Source organism: Lytechinus variegatus, chromosome 12, assembly GCF_018143015.1.
Source record: "Lytechinus variegatus isolate NC3 chromosome 12, Lvar_3.0, whole genome shotgun sequence".
Lineage (NCBI taxonomy): Eukaryota > Metazoa > Echinodermata > Echinoidea > Temnopleuroida > Toxopneustidae > Lytechinus > Lytechinus variegatus.
This window is the reverse complement of record NC_054751.1, coordinates 9,729,067-9,750,813: the sequence shown is the minus strand read 5'-3', so window position 1 is coordinate 9,750,813 and position 21,747 is coordinate 9,729,067. Positions and strand designations below refer to the sequence as shown.

Genomic DNA, 21,747 nt, shown 5'->3' with positions numbered 1-21,747 from the left:
TGACAGATCAAAATTTCCAAGCGCGCAGCGCGAGCAGAAAATACTTATATTTAGACCATAAAACAGAGAATTTTACAGGGAACTTTTAAAAAATCGATTTGTAAATCAAACAAAATAATGAAAGTTCGATTTCCGAGCTGAAATATGTTATGTACATTGACATCAAAATTTGATATTTTAAGCTCCATATTGAGCGAAATATGTTAATCACCTACAAAGAAATGTGAGCCAGAAGCGCGAGCGAAAACTTTATAATTATAGTGACATGAAAGATTATAAACAATATATATTTTCCAAGTCTTCTCGTCATCTCATCGTCTTCTTCCTCTTATATGTTTCCCTTTCTTTTCCCTTCTTTTTCTTTTTATTCTTTTACCCCCTTTTCTTTGTTTTGCTCCGCCAATAGGGGGTGGGGGCTCGCTCCCTGGATCCGCCTATGTCTCGGTATACATTGCTGACGTCACAATGACCCTCCAAAAAGTTTGGTTTACAATGCATCTCTTCCAAATTACGTCACCCTTTCTTCTTTCCCATCCTTTTCATCCGGCACCTTCTCAAGCGTCTACCTTGAATAAACGTGTGCATTTTCATACTCCCAACACCACGAAGCCCCGAAAACGTGTTGTTTTTACAGATTTCTGATGTAATTAGTCATTTTAGTTTGGGAAGCGCGCACGAACTTTGCCTCAATCAACGCCTTTATAACCGTTGCAATCTCGGATGCGACTTCGCGAGCCCGCGCCTGCATTTGTGCGAATTATCACACCTTTCCTATAAGCTCCAATAACACACAGTGTGTCTCCTTCCAGGAGTTTCCTTTACAAAGTAATTATCTCTTGAATTAATTCATCGATCTTACGCAAATAGATCATATTTTTTTTTATTTGTGCCATGCATCTTCCCCAAGATTGTTAAGGTAAAGACTGGGCCTAATTACCCCCAGATCACGAAATTGCCATTTTCTCGCCAGTAAAGGATGCTGAAATCAACGCCTCTGCATGACTGTGTATATTCCATTGACTTCATGGTGGAAATTATATACAAGAAGTAATTTTTGCATGATGTCAGTCTGATTAAAAGAGAGATGGGGTGGGAAGGGGGGGGGTATGCATACATTTTGCCTATATATAGGCTGAAAACTTACATCACAACATTTTTTTTTAAATACGTCTGCGTTCATGACACGAAACAAATATAAATGTTTTTCAAGACTGTTCTCTTTCCCTTACTTACAAAAGGAAAAACTTAACTGTTGTCATTTCGTCAAGTCATTTAGAAATGGGATGCATGTATTGAAAATGTAAGTGGGTTTGTGATTGTTAGCAATAAAAACTAAAGCTATATAGTCCTTGCTGTCTCGCCAGGACTTGATGGAGAAAGAAAAAAAAGAACGAGAATATTGCTCGTTGTCCATGACGGCCGGGTACTGAAAGATGGGTGACGTATAAGATGATAGGCCACTTAGTACAACCCTGGCGCACCATCTTCAGGAGAACCATGTGAGCAGCTTAACTGGGTCCCTTTGCAAAAAAAAACGTTTTGTGGAAACCTTTCCTACACTGCAGATACCATATAACCTTGATTTTACTCAGGCCCGTTTCCACGGTAGTAACCATATTTGCAAAATACCATGATAGCAAGTTCCCATGCAACTTGACCCAATGTTTTATTATCTTATTATTTTAATCTACCGATCCACACACTGTCAAAGGCACTATTGATGACACTATATCGATGATGCCTCTCCAAGAGAGATGTATTCTAAGTATGTGCAAAGACACAGTGGAACGGTCAGCAGTGCAGTGCGACGATGATGCGCTCTCAATCGCCACTCGGAACACTCTGATGCCAACAACCTGACAGACACGAGCTTAAAATGTTGAGCAGGTTCTGAAGTGTTTCACGTCTTTCCAATACTTTAAAAAGGCAGCATAAGCATGTGTAAAGATTAATTTGCAAATATTGCATCAATATTGTGATATAACGGGTATATGCAAAAAAAGGAGGAATGTAATTAATACATTGGTCACATTTGCTCTACGGCGGCCGTACGGCGAGTCGAAAACAGCTGTTTTAACATTTTTTGTACCAACTACATATAGGTGGTTTGAATTAAAATTAATAAAACGGCTGTTTTCGACTCGCCGCCGCCGTAGAGCAAATATGACCAAGGTATAAGAAGCAGAAATAAAAAAGAAAGTGAAAGAATTTATTTACGGCTTTAGCTGAACATACAACAACCCCTTTCTCTTGTCTCTCTTTCCTTCTTCTTTCCTATCCTATTTTTTCCCTGTCCATTTGTATTTCTATGATTATATATGCATTGTGTATGCTTATGGATGTCATTTTTGGCCATTCAAACAAGCCTGATGAGCTTTCACTTCGTCCAAACCACTGTTTGAAAATGCATTTGTATATTGCTTTGCATATATTATTTTATTTTTGTGGAAATAAATGAAATGAAATGATAATGGTGATCATAATAGACGAAAGAAGTAGAAAGAGCAAAAGAGGGAGAGATAAAGAGAAAGAGAGATAGAGAAAAGTCTGGTCGAAACTGAAAAAAGGGACACCACATTTTTTTATCTATTCATTGTAGAACAATACGTTAGTAAATACAACAAGAGTGGAGCGTTGTGGCCCAGTGGATTAGTCTCCGGACTTTGAAACAATGGGTCGTGGGGTCGAATCCCAGCCATGGCGTAATTTCCTTCGGCAAGAAATTTAGCACATTGTGCTGCACTCGACCCAGGTGAGGTGAATGGGTACTCGGTAGGATTTTTCCTTGAACGCTTTAGCGTTATATGGCGGCTCAGCTACAACCAGGGTAATAATATGATACCAAGTATCAAAGCGCAGTTGAGTATATGCACATAGTAAATGCGCTATATAAATGGACATATTATTATTGCAATAAATACATGTTAATATTTTGGCGACACAATTTTGACAGGTGTTCTCACAATATTACACTTTTGTGTAGCACTACACTGGAAGTGTGAAAATGATCATTTGCGACAGAGAAAATACTTTACAATGAATGATTTTTAGGCGAAACCACTTGTAGATTAGGACTAAAAAAAAACGCACCATCTCTTATTTTTTTTCTTTATACGTCGATGCCTCATTACTGGTCTTTGTTTAAGGCTAAACTTTAGCGGGTTTCACTTGATGACGTAAGTGCGCAAATCATATGCGCAGAATGTCATAATCGTGATAACAGAGAATGTTGATGAAACCATACAACCTGAGTACATGTGAAAAATACTTTATCTAACGGAAAGTAGTTCGTAGTCATGCCAGTCTACAAGAACAATAAGACGGAAACACTGAACTGTATTTTTTAGGAGTTATGAATTATAAATTATTTCATACAATCACAAATATCTAGAATTTATAAGTTGAGAGAGAAATGCCATATTTAGGAGAATTGCAAGTGTTCATCCTTTGTCAAACCTTTATATTCCACGAAACGCGCAAATATTTCGCCCATCCTTTCTAAACTCGATCAAGGAATAGTATTATTTCTTTAATTTGTACTCTTTTTGGGATGTCGCTTTCAGAGCGAGCAAGAGCATTTTCCATCGACGCAATTTTGTCGTCAACGAAATCTCCAGAAAAGGTAGATAGCGACAATGTTGACGCTGACAGGCCGACATTTCATCCAGGTGTCCTCAAGGCTGACGATGTCACCCACGACACTGACTACGAACGACGAAACGAAGAGGATTATAATCCTACTGGGTTTGAATTCAATAGTGATATTCATTTCCATCCACGGATGTCATTGTGGAGAGGACGAAAGGCATCATTCTCATCGAGCACATCGACGTTGAATTCAGCCTCGTCAACGACTGATGTCAACTTCGGTAGTTCACACAGCATCCGCAGAAGCTCAGACGAAGCCGATGGCGCGTTTCCAGGCAACCCCTTCGGTAGCCGTTTGGGATCGCTGGCAGTTAGTGACGATTCCTTGAATTACGAAGACCCGATGATCGTGGGCAATATCGACGATGACGCCCATCCGATCAGTTCGACCGTTAATGGGATAACGATCACGTTGGCGCAGTCTTCCTTGTGGAGAAGATTCCATGAATGTGAGACGGAGATGATTATCAACAGGTCTGGAAGGTAAGAAGTCATAGAAGGCAAATCTATAATAATAATAATAATAATAATGAAACGTTTTTGTATAGCGCAAAATACACAAGCAAAGTTGCATGTCTCTAAGCACTTTTTACAAAAGGAGTGGAGATGAAGGGGAGAGCACCGGGTTCTTACATTAATTGTTTACAAAATGGTGAATAAATGTGTTTTCAAGCTATTTAAAAAAATTTCGTAATGTTGTATATTTCTAAGATATTCTAGCAGATTATTCCATGAAATAGCAGTTGCATGTGAAAATGATCTTTCCCCATATGACTTTGACACAGTATGTGGGACCTGAACTAATGACTTTTTACTTGAACGTAGCATTCTGTCAGGTTTATATGGTGTTAACAGTTCAATAAGATAAAATGGAGCAAACTGATGGAAACATTGGTAGGCAAATAGAAGTACTTTGTAGTGTATGCGGGATTGGATAGGTAGCCAATGTAAGTTTTTTAAGACTGGGGAAATTGGTTCATGTTTCTTTGTTCGTGATACGAGTCGCGCTGCTGAATTTTGAACGAGCTGTAATCTATGAATTTGACGAGACGAAAGACCAAAAATCAAACTATTACAAAAATCAAAATGGCACATAACAAAAGCATAAATTAGGCGCTCAGTAGTTGTCTTATTCAAAAAGATGCAAATTTTGGCTATTTTATACAGTCCATAAGATGCTGACCGACATTTTTGTGAAATAAAATGTTCGAAGGTGAATTTATCATCAAAAGTAACCCCTAAGTTTTTACATGTTTCTGTTGCGTGAACAAGAGTGCCATCGAGACCGAGATCTATAAGCATATGTCCATTGCGGACATTAAAAATAATAATTCGCATTATGTTCATGTTATACAAAATACAGTTGTGGTTAAAAGTCAGTAAACCCTACCACAAAATGCACTCCTTCATGCTGAGTGTTGAATGTAGGTAACACGTAACAATTTTCGGCGAGTCTAGAAAAACAAACTTTATTGAAATTTATCACCTGACTTCATGATTGAAATATATGAACATGCATGGCAGAACTTGAACACATTGTGTTCATTTTCTGGTGGGGCTCATTAACTTTCGACCAATATATCTTTCATCGAAATATGGTCTGCAATGTATCACAAATCAGATTAGAATGTTACACCACTTCAAGATGTCTTGTTATATTCCACTAACTATCGTGCCTGCCCGTAAAAGCGTTAATTTAAGAGCAGTTACTTGCTCTTTCAATAAAGTTTGTTTGCTTTTATTGCGATTATTCTCACAAAACCATCAGTAAATCCAATAATTACCCTAAAAACTAATTACTGCCGACAAGAGTAAAATGCTGAAGATCATTAGCTGCTAATAATGAAATGACAATTAGAATAAGCCAAGATTGTTGGTTGTTTTCAAAAAGGACTCTGCATTGTATTTTCGGAGACGCGGTATTGTTTGTGGGATATCTACAGTAGATCGCAAGTAACTATTATGTGAACTCCATTTACAGATACAAAATTTACCACAGAATAAACTACATAGTAGGAAATGAAAAGGAAAACTTGTAATTGACCACTTTATGTATATGACTCTAGGGGAGTGTTTCATGAAAGGATTTTATCCGACAAGTTCTGTTTTATCCGATAATTATAACAGTACTTCTCGCCCAATTAGAATCAAGGAAAGCTGTCAGATCTGACAACTTGTCGGACAAAAATGTTGATGAAACACTCCCCTGGGCTGTACACTGTAAAAACGCTGTTTAAAATTCTAAGCACGTTGTTTAAACCCGTCACTCTAACAACTATATTTTAAACCTTTAAAGGACAAGTCCACCCCAACAAAAACTTGATTTGAATAAAAAGAGAATACTTCAACAAGCATAACACTGAAAATTTCATCAAAATCGGATGTAAAATAAAAAAGTTATGGCATTTTAAAGTTTCGCTTATTTTCAACAAAATAGTTATATGAACGAGCCAGTTACATCCAAATGAGAGAGTTGATGACACCACTCACTCACTATTTCTTTTGTATTTTATTATATGAAATATTTTCATTTTCTCGTCATTGTCATGTGAAATGAAGTTCCATTCCTCCCTGAACACGTGGAATTCCATTATTTTAACATTTTGTGCTTCAGGCAAGGAAGTCCTAATCGTCAAATTCGTAAAAATTGAAATATTGTATAATTCAAACAATAAAAAACAAAAGAAATAATGAGTGAGTGACATCATCGATTCTCGTATTTGGATGTAACTGGCTCGTTCATATAACTATTTGGTTGAAAATAAGCGAAACTTTGAAATGTCATAACTTTCTTATTTTACATCCGATTTTGATGAAATTTTCAGCATTGTGCTTGTCTGATTTTTCTCTATATTGATTCAAATCAACATTTTTCTGAGGTGGACTTGACCTTTAAACAAATGTTTAAACGTTTTAAACACCTATGTAAACCTTTTTAAACAAGTTGTTTAAACAGTTTAAACTATTACAAATAAGTTTAAACAACTGGTTGTTAGAATGACGTGCTTAAACAACGCGCTATTTTTTTCCTGTGTATAGCTCTCCATCTGACTCGTATGCAAAGAAAGCCTAACCAACATTTCCATCTCTAAAAGACAAATCATGAACAACATCACTTCAAGTTGGTACACCCTCTGTTAAAAACCCGTCATCTATCTTTCTCTTTTCCTTCCTTCCTTCTTTCTTTCTTTTTTCTTTCTTTCTTTCTTTCTTTCTTCCTTCCTTCTTTCCTTACTTCCTTCCTTTCTTTCTTACTTTCTTTTTTTCTTTTTTTTCTTTCTTTATTCAATGTCCCTTTTTTCTTTCATTCATTCTTTCTTTCTTTTTTTTTCTTTCTTTCTTTCTTTCTTTCTTTCTTTCTTCCTTCCTTCCTTCCTTTCTATGTCTTTCTTTCTTTATTTTATTATAGGAGGATGTTTCCATGTTTTGCAGTTTCGTTGTCAGGTTTACAACCGGATGCCCTTTATCGAATTTCTGTGTCTATCACGTCAGATAACCGGTGAGTTTTAATTGAAATGTACCTTTATAGAAGGAATATCATTTGGAAAACCATTTTGTTTACTGATATTTTCCCTTATTGTCGAGCGCGTCTAATGTCCTTGCATATCTGGTTGTTTGGACCTTATTCCAATTAGTAGGGGAATATGTTATCTTCATCGGAAAGAAAAATTCAAAATGAATTTTCTAAAATATAAATGTTCATGACAAATGTTTTAGATTTGCAAGAAAAAAGTGTTTTTACTCTCTGTGTTCGCCCACTCTCGAGTGGGGGAGTTGTTTCGACTTCACGCTTCCAGGTAAAACAAAATTATTAGTTCTTTTGGTATCTGCATGGATGAGTGGCATGGGTGTCAAAAGTGTAAATAACAATTGCAATTTATACCAGTAACTGTCATTAAGGCTGCTAAGATTAAATGGAAATTAATGCTCAAAGAAACTTCAAGCAACTTTTTAACTTAAAAAAATCACATTCGCCTTGCATTCTTGATTAGCCATCATAGTAATCGTATCGAGATTTTTTTTGTTATGCCAATGCAGAATTCTTTATACTCTCTTGCGATATTGCATCGTAATTCATAATCAGAGGCAGCTAGTTAAACGGCAATTTGTCGCCATGTTTAAACTTGTATAGATTTCCCAACATGCTCCAAAATGGCTTCCATCATAATGTGTGTAAATAAAACACTCCACCATCATCATTAGGAATAGCACATCCCTGGAAAGAGGAAGCCTTTCAATCCGTGGCTTCGAAACCCTTCTATACTCTGCATGGTTAGCCGTAGTAGTCTGGTGAATAAAGACGGCACGTCTCTATCTTCATAGTATCTGTAATGTAATTAGTAATTCGGATTTATATCTTTCTGTTGAAATAACTTCTGTAGGAATTCAGCACCACAATTTTCTAGTATGGCCAATGCTAATGCCTAATTTTGAATATGCTGCGAGCCAGAAAATATGGCTACCATGTTGACGATTTTGCAGAATATCAAACTTTTGAAGAGGTAATACTTAAAAACGAATTCGGAAATCGGCAATTAAATCTGATTAATCCGTCCGGGTACGAATACTCTCCACAGGAGTCGCTATAAGTTCATAAATGGAAAATGGCTTGCTGTTGGCAAAGCCGATCCGGAGGTTCCAAACGAACCCTACGAACATCCTCTGTCGCCAAACCGTGGGCTCTTCTGGGAGAGCAACGTCGTGAGCTTTGCAAAACTCAAGATCACCAACAACAAGGACACCAAAGCGAAAAATGTAAGATTATTTGATATTTCTCCATGCAGTTCTTTAGTAAGGCTGTTTCAGTATGAGTTTGATTCAATTTTATACCCCTAGAAAATATCAATTTATGCAAGTTCGGCGAAAATAAGAATAAGAAGAAGTAGTAGAAGAAGAAGAAGAAAAAGAAGGAGAAGAAAGAAGAAGAAGATGAAAAAAGAAAATGGGAAAGAAGAATCCTTCATTTGTAATTTTTGTATTATGTTTTGTATTTCAAACTTTGCGGTGTCAGTGGTCCAGTGTCAATAGCAAATTCAATGTTCATCCCTTTTGGAAACTTACTTAAAGAAAGTTTTTGTTTTAAGTTTGCCTTTGCTTTTATTTAGTTCCATATAAGAGCGTCGTTGACATGCCCGACCGACTGACAGAGCAGTTTGGTTACCCAGGAGGGGGGTTGGGTGTGATTGTGTCATAAAAATATATCAATATCTTATTTCTCTTATGAAATATTCACGTGGAGTTAATGGAGTTCTTAAAAAACAATTTCAGCAAATCGTTCTGCACTCAATGCATACATACACTCCTCGACTGTTCATTGAACGACTATCTGACGAACCATCTCCAAGCAATTCCAAAGGAGAGAGAGTCTTGACGTCCGGACCGTCGTCATCGCCTCATTCGACCTCGACGTCATCTCCTTCTACCTGGATGCACATGCAGACATCAGACTCCTCATCCGACGACACAGCATCAACGTCGACAGGGGTCAGGCATGCAGCGGGTTCCATGTCGTCACCGATGACGAGAAGCCCATCACACGATCACCGATTGGAAGAGAAGACATGCATATCATTCCCGGAGACATCTTTCATCGCTGTGACGGCATACCAGAATGATCAAATCACTCAGTTAAAGATACAAAACAACCCGTTTGCAAAGGCATTCAGAGATGCCGAAGTCGCAGCGTAAGTTCTAATTTCTTTAAACTATACATGTTTTCACATGCGCTCGTTATTCTGAAACTCCATTATTCTGCGTCCCGAACCAGAAAGGCATTATAAGGTCTACTTTTTTTCACATGAACCTTTCCATTAACGTTCATCCACTGCGCCCTTTTTGTTTGCATTATTGTATACTCATTTTCCTTCCTAAGAAAATAAAATATGTTAACCTGTAAGACAATGTATTTCATTTTGATAATATTCAAGAAGAGAGGGCCTTTTTTTAAACTATTGAATTATCTGTATCCAGTATCTTGGTGAAGACATTTACATTATGAACATTATTAGAATAATGAGCAATCTATTTACTTTGTTTTTTTTTCATTGGAACAGAATGTTACAAGGATCCCCCATGTTCCCGGTTGAGCACCATCTACTTTCTGATTACAGAGAGCGAGAAGGTATTTAATTCTCTTCAGAATTTGATCACATAATATGAATTTTATTCTTGATCATCATCATCATCATCATCATCACCATCATCATCACAGATCATCAATTACCCGGTTGACTATCATAATGCTCATCTGATTTAATTCATAGTTTTAAATAAATTCTCACAGACTGTTTTTTGCAACTTCGTAGAGCTCGGGTTGCACCAGATTGCAAAATGAAAAAAACTATTTAAAGGCCTTATATTGGGGGGGGGGGGCTACAGGTATGCCTAACAAACGACAATGTATTTTCCGACATAGCAGCACACCTGACCGTTGCATAACCAGGGCACTGGGAACGGTTTTATATTACAGGGGGTGCTGATGTAAACTTGACAATCGCCCCCCCAAAAAAAAGGGTTTCAATAAAAAAATGAAGGTGTCATTTGGGTCCCGAGAAATTTGACAAGCAAAAAAAAAAAAAAAGAAAGATTCGATACAAAAAAAACACCGTCATTTAGGCCACAATTGTCCATTTTGTCACACCTATACAGAATGCCAGGGGGTGCTGCCTATGGAAAATAATACACGCAGCACGCCATATAGGAAAATCTTCCCAGGGCTATGTGCATAACAAATTGAAAGTGTTTTTTATATTGCTCTTTGGAACCCCCACCATCCCGTCGCGGCTGTCATAAGTTACAGCGGTCTGTATTCGAATTAATCATAGACTAAGATAGATCTCACAGGAGTGTGAAATGGGGGGGGGGTACGTTAAAACACCATTACATTTTAACCTTTTTATGATAGTTCCATTGTGTCATAAAGAGGGTGAGGGTCGTGAGTTCGAATCCATGGCAACCTAATAATCCTTCTGAGAGAACTTTGTCCGCATTATAGAATCACCTATCCACCCAATGAAATAAATGGGTACATGGTAGGATCATAGGGATAGAAGCTTACCTTCATGGTAGAATGCATTCCTTGAATGAGCCACGGAGATGATGTTTATGAATGAGCTATGCGCAAAAAGCTACAAGTGGGATAAGAAAATGTTCAGTCATCCAAATGCGAAATGCAAAATACGAAAAGCACTGTACCAGCATACTATTAGTTTTAGTTTATACTTTAAATGTTTCCCTTTTATTTGACAGCTTTTTCATCAACCCATTCACTAAATGGTCACATGATTGGCAAGAGAAGATTCGGTTTACCCGTTAATATGCAGCGCTTAATACCTCACCTCGGTGTTGTTCCGGGTCATCATCAACCACCACCCATGACCAGATCAATGGCGAATATGCGAGCAGAAACCAATGACAGTCCTAACCCAAATCTTCTTGGACATGACCTGAACTGGAAGGTATGTAGATATAACGATACAACGATCAAAGATGAAGGAAGTTTGTTGGTAGGCAGAGGCAACATGGTCAAATGAAGTTTAAGACGGCCTAAAAATGTCACGCACGGTATACCCGATCTGTTTATGTTCTACCCTTTATGCCAATTTCGAACTGATGATTCAGGACGATGGCTTGAAGGGCGGTAGCTTGGAAAACATCCTAAATCCACTCGAATACGCCCTCTTTACGTGAACGCCACTGCACTCCTTTTCCCTGTATTCCATTACATTGTACAGATAAAGAGCGGTTCTCTAAACAGTCTGATGAGCTCACACCCCTCATGGAACAAACACAATGTTGCCACAGTGAATTCACATTGTTGACTATGTGTAAATTGTGTGTTAACTATGTGGTCACAGTGTGGAACTTCAGATCACATAGTTGGCATTCCGAACGCAGAGTGGCACACGTATACCGCAGTGTGGTCTGTAATGAACTATGTGTTCATAGTGTTTGCCACAGTGTATTTACATGGTTGACTATGTGTAAATTGTGTGTTAACTATGTGGTCACAGTGCTGTCACAGTGTGGGACTCCAGATCACATAGTACATAGTTGGCATTCCGAACGCAGAGTGGCACACGTATACCACAGTGTGGTCTGTAATGAACTATGTGTTCATAGTGTTTGCCACAGTGTATTTACATGGTTGACTATGTGTAAATTGTGTGTTAACTATGTGGTCACAGTGCTGTCACAGTGTGGGACTCCAGATCACATAGTACATAGTTGGCATTCCGAACGCAGAGTGGCACACGTATACCACAGTGCGGTCTGTAATGAACTATGTGTTCATAGTGTTTGCCACAGTGTATTTACATGGTTGACTATGTGTTAATTGTGTGTTAACTATGTGGTCACAGTGCTGTCACAGTGTGGGACTTCAGATCACATAGTACATAGTTGGCATTCCGAACGCAGAGTGGCACACGTATACCACAGTGCGGTCTGTAATGAACTATGTGTTCATAGTGTTTGCCACAGTGTGTTTAAAATGGTTGACTATGTGTAAATTGTGTGTTAACTGGGTGGTCATAGTGCAGTCACAGTGTGGGACTCCTTCTGCAACGGGCCCCTGGGGCCCGTTGCAGAAGGAGTTGCGTTTAAACGCAAGTCAAGAAATCAATCACAAGTCCCAAATGCGCGCTGTTGATTGGTTGAAAATCAAGTTGCGCGTGATTTTTAGAGTTGCGATTGATTGCGACTCTTTCTGCAACGGGAGCCTGATCACATAGTTAACCACATAATAACCAACATAATTGGCATTCCGAACACAGAGTGGTACACATATACCACAGTGATGTGTGCATAGAAATATGTATAAATCATTATGTTCATAGTGTTGTCACAGTCTGAAATTTAATTTTATGTGGATTTCCACATAATTTTCACATAGTTGGTATACTGAACACACTATGGTATATTTTGAACAATGTGTACACCCTGCGTTCATAGTGTGGTAACACTGTGAGAGTTAATTCATGTACCACGTATAATCCCCAGACTTTGGCATCCTGAAACACAGTAATTCGTGTGCTTGCCACAGTGTAATGCTGAACTATGTTTAAATTTTGCATGTGTTCATAGTGTTAGCACACTGTGGGGGTTCATAACATTCATTACTTTACCACATCATTATGACATAATTATGACATCATTTAATTATCAATCAACGACGAGTAAATTTGAATCGAAACTTATGAAGTGATTATTTATCGATTAATCAACGACGAGTAAAAGTTCAGTTCTATCGGAGTGACCAGATTCTATTACATTTATTTACCGAACAATCACATTTCCAGAACGTTCCTAAAATGTTTTCTTTATGTATTTGTGCATGGCCCTAGGGATTGGGTGTGCTTCCTTTGGGAAGCCGTGTGCATTATTCTCCATAGGCAACACCCCCTGGTGCTCTTGATGATGTGTAAAAATCGAAAACAATGTACCAAAATGACCTTAATTTTTTTAGTGAAACTTATTTTTTTGCTTTTCAAATTTACATCGGCACCCCAAGGCAAAAAATCGTATTTGTGGTGACTAATATAATTATTGTTGTTTCGGTTACATCATTATCATTATTATCATATTGTATTTTTCTAATTTGTTCACTATTATCAGGTCTACCATTTTTTCAATTTATTTATTTCAACAAAACTCCTTTATATTGGAGGCACTCACGAAACATGGTGCGTTCTTACTGATTAAAAATACAAGAAACACAAGCAATAAAAACAGCATAAAACTACTTGCTAAACATGATAAAGTACTTGCATAGTAATACTCATTATCCTCAACCTTAACGTGTATTTGCCAAATCAGCGTTCAGGTGACTCCAAGGAGGAATCTGCAAATTATAAGACTAGCTCGATATGTACAGAGCTAATGTGATATGCCGATGCATGCGCGCCATAATTCGTGCACTTAAACCAAAACGGTTAAGCCTATATTGGCGGCGATTCTATACAGACTCGGTACTCAATATGATTTATTCAGTCAGAACATAGCGTAATAACAAATAGGTCAGTATTATGGGGCATTGCAAAAAACTTGCAATCAATTCCAAGTCTATTTTCAGTCCCTAAATCAATCACAAGTTTAGAAATAAATCACACATTAAATTTGCAATTGATTGTTAATTTGCTTCTTGAAACAAAGCAATGCAATCTGATATGCTACAGTTTAAACTGGTCTATTAATTGTAAACTTACAACATAATATTTGCGATTGAGTGCAAAAATTTTCTTGCAACACCCGTTTAGACTGTTGTGGCGTTATTGGTAAAACAATGCGATGTTGTGGGTTTACTGTTCTGCTGACAGAGGTTCGAACTATCCAAGATTTTTTTGGGTAAATACAGTGTTACCACACGTCCCAAAATCGTTTACCCCATAGTGATAAAACCCTGTGTGTGACAGTGTGTTACATATCGCGTTACATACTGTTACCTCACGTCCCAAAATCATTATCACATAGTGATAAAACCCTGTGTGTGACAATGTGTTACATACTGTGTTACACATTGTTACCTCACGTCCCAAAATCATTATCACATAGTGATAAAACCATGTGTGTGACAATGTGTTACATACTGTGTTACACACTGTTACCTCACGTCCCAAAATCATTATCACATAGTGATAAAACCCTGTGTGTGACAATGTGTTACATACTGTGTTACACACTGTTACCTCACGTCCCAAAATCATTATCACATAGTGATAAAACCCTGTGTGTGACAATGTGTTACATACTGTGTTACACACTGTTACCTCACGTCCCAAAATCATTATCACATAGTGATAAAACCCTGTGTGTGACAATGTGTTACATACTGTGTTACACACTGTTACCTCACGTCCCAAAATCATATTGCACACATGTGTCACACACTGTATTACACACTGTGTTGCACAGTGTGGTAACACTGCTTTTCCATAAGGGACCCGGTCATCCAAACCTTCATTTTGTAATAAGTAGAATGAATTTCAGCTCCTTTTGGAACAAATCTTGCTCCTTTTAGACCCAAAGGAACTACAATTCAATCTGGAGGGATGTGCAGTTCTCTCAAAAGGCAATGGTCGATAATTATAGTCTCCAGGAGATCAATACAATGAGGCAATGAAACAGAGTCCAGGGATAATTCAATGTGTGTTCCTAAAAAATGACAATAAAAAAATGAGAATGAAAAATAATTGATATACCTTTCTGATCACCTACTTCATCGTGCACTAAATACAAAATAAAGGGATACCTTGTCACACACTCAAAAAAAAACCCCGTGATTTTACAGATAAAAGAAAGAAGATTTTGCAAAAAGCAATAACAGAATCATTCTGTAAATTAAAAAAAAAACAGGAATTTGTCTGCAATTTAACAGAACAGTTCTGTTTAAAACGAGGAAAAGGGTGTTTTATTAAAGGAAATTTGTAACGTTCCATACACCAAATACCAATTTCCTGTAAGATTACGCAATCTGGTAAGATTATACAGGTGTTCTCGAGACTCTGCTCCAGGAACTTTTTTTTATTTTAAGGATACATTTTCTAACAATGCATGAAAGATTTTTTAAAGTAAATATTATTGCTAAGTAGGCCTACTGAGTGAGTGTATGGAAAGTCGTGCAGTTGGCTACTACCCCTACTCCTTGTTTTCAACACCATTGTCTGATATATTTTTTTTTGTTCCAGGTATCATCTGCGACTAACCTTGCTGGAAAGGTCAGTGAAGGTGTACTCCACGAGAGTTGTGGCTTCCTTCCGAGCCTAAGTTTATCTCAAAGAGCGAACAGTGATGTAGAACTGTCTGCCAAAGCCAATGCCAGTAGGAACCAGTCATCGAACTCTTCCTTCCCATTCGGGGGTCTGGGCATGGGTTCCGACGGAGAGTTTAGGAAACGCGCCCTATCGAATCTTGCAGATAACGGAAGAGAATCTGATAAGTAAGGGCGGGGTGATTGTTTTGTTGTTCTCGTAAGTAAGGGGTGTGCTTTTTTCTGAGATTGTACCCTATACGGGATACGGAGCTCCTGGTCTTCCTGTTTCACAAACAAATTAGTTAATGAAGGAGTTTGCAGTAACTGGTTCGGAGATTCATAGTCTATGGGTGATTGGGTTATTACCAAAAACAGGAGCCAGCTTCTTCACAGGTTGCTCACTAAAGAACTTTGTAACATGTAGCCTGGCCATTGATGGCTTGCATCTAAAACTACCATCAGTTATACGTGAACCATGGTTTAACTTTAACACCCATAGAGAAGTGATTTATGTTTTGCTAATTAGAAGGATGGGCCAAAAATAAAACAAGATGTATTTGAAGAGAAATATAAGTCTTTATTCAGTGCTATACGTTCTCTTAACGGATCAATGCACACAAAAAATAAGAAAGGCCTCAATTTTCTTTAACAAAAAAAAGAAGAAAGATGTGTTTGCACTTGGGCCTTGTTTCAATAGGTCTGATTTTAGAGAAAGCAGCTCAAAACTAAACGCTATTCTTTTATGCGACCCTGTCTCTGAATTACGGTATGAGCATATCTCATGACGCTTCTTGTTATATACATTCCTTTTCTAAAAGGGGGATGCTTAGGAATTCTTTGAAAGATGCAGCAAAGAAGCATCGTGGATCCCAACCAATTATATATCAATCTCAGCCTCAGTTCTCGGATAAGGAACAGACCACCAAGCTCTACAGATCGCTACCTTGGCTCTTAGATTCCCCACAGATTATTGTAAGCGATGCGGCTAAGGCGGAAGGTCAAGAAACACCATCCATGCCATCGGCAGAAGCTAAGCCAGTCCCCTCTTCTTTTGATGAAAAAATGATCAGAGAAGATCGAAATACGAAGATGAATTCGGCGGGTAAATTGGATACAGGGGACATTCCGAATGCAGAAGAATCCGGAGGTCCATCTGGGAAACTGATGGTCCCGCCAAACCAGTCCTATTTGACCCCGCATCAGCGATATCACATAGTAATGAACGGAGGGGACCTTACGAGACGCGTGACCATCCACACCACGGATTCCTTCCGACCGCGACTCAGGGATTCGTCGGTGATGAAGCCTCGGCGAAGTCTGGATTTGGCAAAGATGTCAGCAAGTTTCTACCACTTCCGGGGCTCCACCCACTCGCCAACGCTGGACAAAAGGGATAGTGTGCTTGGTACGGAGTATACTGGGTCGTGTGGAAGCCTGAACGAAGAAACACCAGAAGATCCGATGGAACCACACCCGGGACCACACCATTAAGATTGGGGTGGAATAGGCTTTTGCCACCCACACCCACACCCACACGCACATTCCCACCCCTCACACAAATATGACTCTTATTATGTGGGTTTCTATTTTACTTGTCAGTGGTATTTGTCGGTTGCCTGGGTTCGGTTGAGTTTAGTCGTTTCTATTCACTTAAATTCGACTGAAATCAATTAAGTTACGATCTATTCACCAATAATAGTCGAATTATGTTGAATTCTATTTAGGGCCTTTTCACACGTGAATCTTGAATCATCGTTGTAATGATAATTGCTATTGTAATCGTTACTGTGATTAGCGTTCGTGATTGTAATCATGTTCTAGTTTGGTTTCACGCGTGCTGAATATCCGTCATTAGGCTTATTTTCACTGGAATCATCATTCAATTTTTTTACCGTATGAAAGGGCGGTTAGTTCCGATCACTTCCGTTTAGTACAGTTCTGTCAAGTTTCTTACCCTTTAGTTCATTATTATGCATGTTTCCATTCAATTCTGCTCAGATCAGCTCAGTTGATCTGAGTTCAGTTAGTTTTATTCAGTTAAAATTAAATAGGCATGCTGTTCAATAGTTGTGTCTGCATATAAAAAATCTAATAAGTTTTATTTATTTCAGACCATCTTCTTCAGATTACCGCAGTTTAGTTCATTTCAACTCTGTTGTATTAACCCTAAGAGTAAGAAGACTGGGGGGGGGGGGGGAGGGGCTGATTCAGTTCTCCCTCGACATTTTTCGCGATAAATCCGCCTCTCGAAATTTTTTGACAGCGTCGCTAATTGAATTTTAAATTTCAAGTCTCGCGCAACTTTTGAGACCAAAATTGTGACCCCATGGTACCCGGTTCCGAAATTACGCAACATTTCGTAAGTGCATGCAGACCCAAAATTACTCAAAAACGTAAATTTGTGCACAAATGAAATGCAAATAGTGTTTTTAGCCAAAATTCATAAATATATCATTATTTTTCCTTTTACTCCTTAAAATCAATTTGTTTTATCTTGTTTATGGTCAAAATAAAGTCCCCCCAACAATTTCCATTGAAAAAAAAGTCGAAAAACAAAGAAATACATAAGAAATTTAGAAAACAATAAAATACATAAGAATTTTTTTTTTTTTTTTTAAAAATGAATTTTATCAAATGCCTGTATAGAGTATGTGAAACAAAAACTAGCATTTTAGGGGCATTATTTTATTAATTAGAGCAAACTTATGATTTTATGCATAAATTTGCATAATTAATGAGCAATGATATTTTTCGCAGAATTTGATAATATAGTTTTGTAAATAATGCCATGGGTAACGCGCATGACAATTTTCGTCGCGATCACGCGATGGACGACCGAGATCATAAGGGCGGGGGGGGGGGGTCTTCTTAGGCGTCGAAATAGTCCAGTCTATTTAGGGTTAAGTTACATTTAATTCAGTTCAGTTTTTGTTATCTTTAGTTCCGTTCAGTTCAGTCGTGATCAGTTACGTTCAATTAAATTCAAGTCATTAATTAAAGAAGCTTAACAGTGCCAACCAGATGACGAAATGAGAGATGACAAGAAGAGTTAAATAACGAAAATGACAAGTTGTTGAAAATGCAAATCGACTCGTTTGGGATGATGAGTTGTTGAAATTTTGAAAATCGACTTGTTTTCACTAGCGTACCTACGGGGGGGGGGGCAGTCTGCCCCCCCCCTGACGAGCTTGAATACCTTTTTTTTTCTTTTTTGTTTGTCAAATTTTTTTCGGGTACGATTGAAGAGCTTTTTGATTGAAGAACTTTTTTTTTATTATTTTTTTTTATTGCTTGTCAATTTTTTTTTCGGGAACGATTGAAGACCTTTTTTTTGTCAAATTGTGGAAAATCCCAGGTACGCCACTGCTTGTTTTGGACAGGAAGACGAGATCGGTTTTGTTCATTTACATTCAATTAAGTTTATCTGTTTAATTCAGTTTTGTAAATCTACATTCCATTCTGTTCAATTATTTAGTTCAGTTCAGTTTTGTTCAGTTACATTTAGTTTAGTTTAGTTCTGTTCAGTTTCATTGAGCACTGCATGTTTAGTTCAAATTAGTCATGACTATAAATACCACCATGTAAAAATTGAAAGTTCAAAGTATATGTATATATATATATGTATTGTTTGTTTCTACATTAGACACCGACGAAGAGAGAGAGAAACAATGTTGAAACTTTCATGCTTTAATCCAACAAAATTTATTGAAGTTCTTTATTTAAAACATATTTGCGTTGTGTTAACGCTTCATTTTGTAATTTACATCATGTTTACATAATTATTGTCTGAATGTTTACTTTGTGGTGCCGATTACGTGGAGGAGCGTTGCTGTTCACCACGTGGTAAGGGGGCCCGTAACGCCAAGAGAGAAAAGTTCTGGCTATTCTAAAACTATATCAATAAATGTGTGTAAATCTCATACCTGCATCTTGGCGAGTATAGATGCATCCCCTCTATATAGTCTTGTTCTTAATCATCATACATATGTATATTGTTCTCCCCTGAACACCTTTTCCCTTTGGGCTGTATAAGCCTGTAACAAATTGTATCCTTTCTCTATGTTACAAATTTAAAAATCCTAATAAATGAGAAAAAATGACTTCGTGAGTGACACTAAGAAAGTGCAAGATTTTGATCATGGTACATGTGTATTGGAGCCAATGGAGGAGTTGCCCCTACCCTACATAACAATATGACATCACCTCTTTCGCGAAAAATATTTGAACATGATTTTTGCCGTTTTCTCTAAATTTTTCCACAATTTTGCACTCACTTTATTATCTGGTATTTCTATTTTCTTTCAAAATAGGTTTCGTCATCCAATCATTCCGCTATCCGAAACAGCCTTTTGTATGGAAAATCACATGGTGAACATCAACTGCGTTATTAAAAAAAATAATTATTTTCTATCATTATTGTCACTGTTAGATACAACCATATGATGGACCTATTACGAATGTAATAGGTCCATGATACAATCAACTGCAATCCGGGATCCGTTTCATAAAGAGCTATAGCTTAAGTAACTTTGCTATTATGGCAGCTACCATGGTAAGATTTTCCATGGTATATATCGGATGAGCTCGCACGCTGAGATTTTTTTTTTTAATCTGAGTTCCCTGTTTGAATATTTCGCCTTGATTTCAAAAGTTTTTTTGAGTCCCTGACTTATTATTTTGTACATCTTTGTGATTGTAAATGATTTGATGTGGACTTTAAAGGTCGCCATGTTGTCGAATATATTCAACTTGATTTCAAACTTTTAATCATAATTCAAGCTTATCGCTTGTATCAACATTTCAAAGGGCCTTCTGATGTCATTTTTTTGTAATTGCTGCAATGTCCTGACGATTGTAAGAAAGTACTTAATTATATAATTCAAATTTCCTTCGGATATAGCAGCCTCGCTCGGAGTACCAACTGTACAAAGGACATTCTTGGGTCCATTTTTGTAATTGCTGCCATCTCTTGTGATCATAAGAAAGGCATCAATTGCGGAAGCTTAATATAAATGCCGACCAGGGGCCCGTTGCAGAAAGAGTTGCGTTTAAACGCAAGTCAAAAAATCTATCGCAAGTCAAAAATGCGCGCTGTTAATTGGTTGAAAATCAAGTTGCGCGTGATTTTTAGAGTTGCGTTTGATTGCAACTCTTTCTGCAACGGGCCCCAGATGACAAGACGAGTTAATTAAGGAAAAGATGAGGTGTTGAAACCTAGGAAGTTGACTTGCTTGGGACAAACAGACAAAATGTCGAGATGTTGAAACTTGGCAAGTCGATTTGTATGGGACAAGAATACAAGATAACGAGTTATTGAAACAAGGAGAGTAGACTTGTTTGGGACAAGAAGGCAAAGTGACGAGTTGTTGGATAAACGCAAACTCTATTATGACTGTAATCATTTACTATAGTAGCTGAAGTGACTGCTTGATGTAACATGACCAAAGATTATATATGTATCAAGATTAAGTACATTTGACTTAAAAGTCAAGTCCACCCCAGAAATAAAAAAAAATCAGAAAAATCAAACTAGCATAACACTGAAATTTTCATCAAAATCGGATGTAAAATAAGAAAGTTCTGACATTTTAAAGTTTCGCTTATTTATTTTATTTAATTTACAAAACAGTGATATGCACAACTTAGTGACTTGCAAATGAGACAGTCGATGATGTCCTCCACTATTTCTTGCGTTTTTTATTGTTTGCATAATACAATATTTAATTTTTACAGATTTGATAAAAAAGGACCAACGTGCTGCGCCATATAGTATAAACCAATGTTAATACCACATGTTCAGGGAGGAATTAATCGTTTCACTTGACAATGATGAGGAAAATTGAATAGTTCATGTGATATAATACAAAAAGTGAGTGGATGACGTCATCAGTCTCCTCATTTGCATACTGATCAGGATGTGCATATAACTGTTTTGTGAAATGAAGCGAAACTTTAAAATGTCATAACTTTTTTTATTTTACATCCGATGTTGATGAAATTTTCAGTGTTATGTTTACTTAATTTTTTTCTTTTTATTCAAATTAAATTTTTGTTGGGATGGACTTTAATTTTAGGTGGTATTTAACCCGGCCCATATTCACTCTGGGATATGTGTTTCCTAAATCTCTGATAAAGGGTTACGTTTTGTACGACAAAGACCGACCTGAAAATTGAATACAAAAAAAGAGGGGGGGGGGGAGGTCTGTTCAACTTGTTACCAGTAAGAGGGTCTTCTTCGCCTCCCCTTTCTCTTCCCTATATCTCTCTTTAAATTTGACTATTGAGAAGAGAAATCATTATTTTTTTAAAGGGCAGGTGTGGGCTAATAGCAGGCTAATTTGAAAACAAAA

General features: G+C 37.4%; 1 protein-coding gene across 1 annotated transcript; it reads left to right on the top strand.

The window, feature by feature from the left end:
• The first annotated feature begins 3,291 nt into the window (after window positions 1-3,291).
• On the top strand, window positions 3,292-17,605 carry LOC121425689. Its single transcript, XM_041621851.1, has 8 exons — window positions 3,292-4,131; window positions 7,058-7,147; window positions 8,226-8,403; window positions 8,917-9,332; window positions 9,702-9,769; window positions 10,897-11,105; window positions 15,333-15,583; window positions 16,216-17,605. The coding sequence occupies exons 1-8, from the start codon at window positions 3,551-3,553 to the stop codon at window positions 16,886-16,888; spliced, it is 2,466 nt and encodes an 821-aa protein (XP_041477785.1). The 5' UTR covers window positions 3,292-3,550; the 3' UTR covers window positions 16,889-17,605.
• The last annotated feature ends 4,142 nt before the right edge of the window (window positions 17,606-21,747 follow it).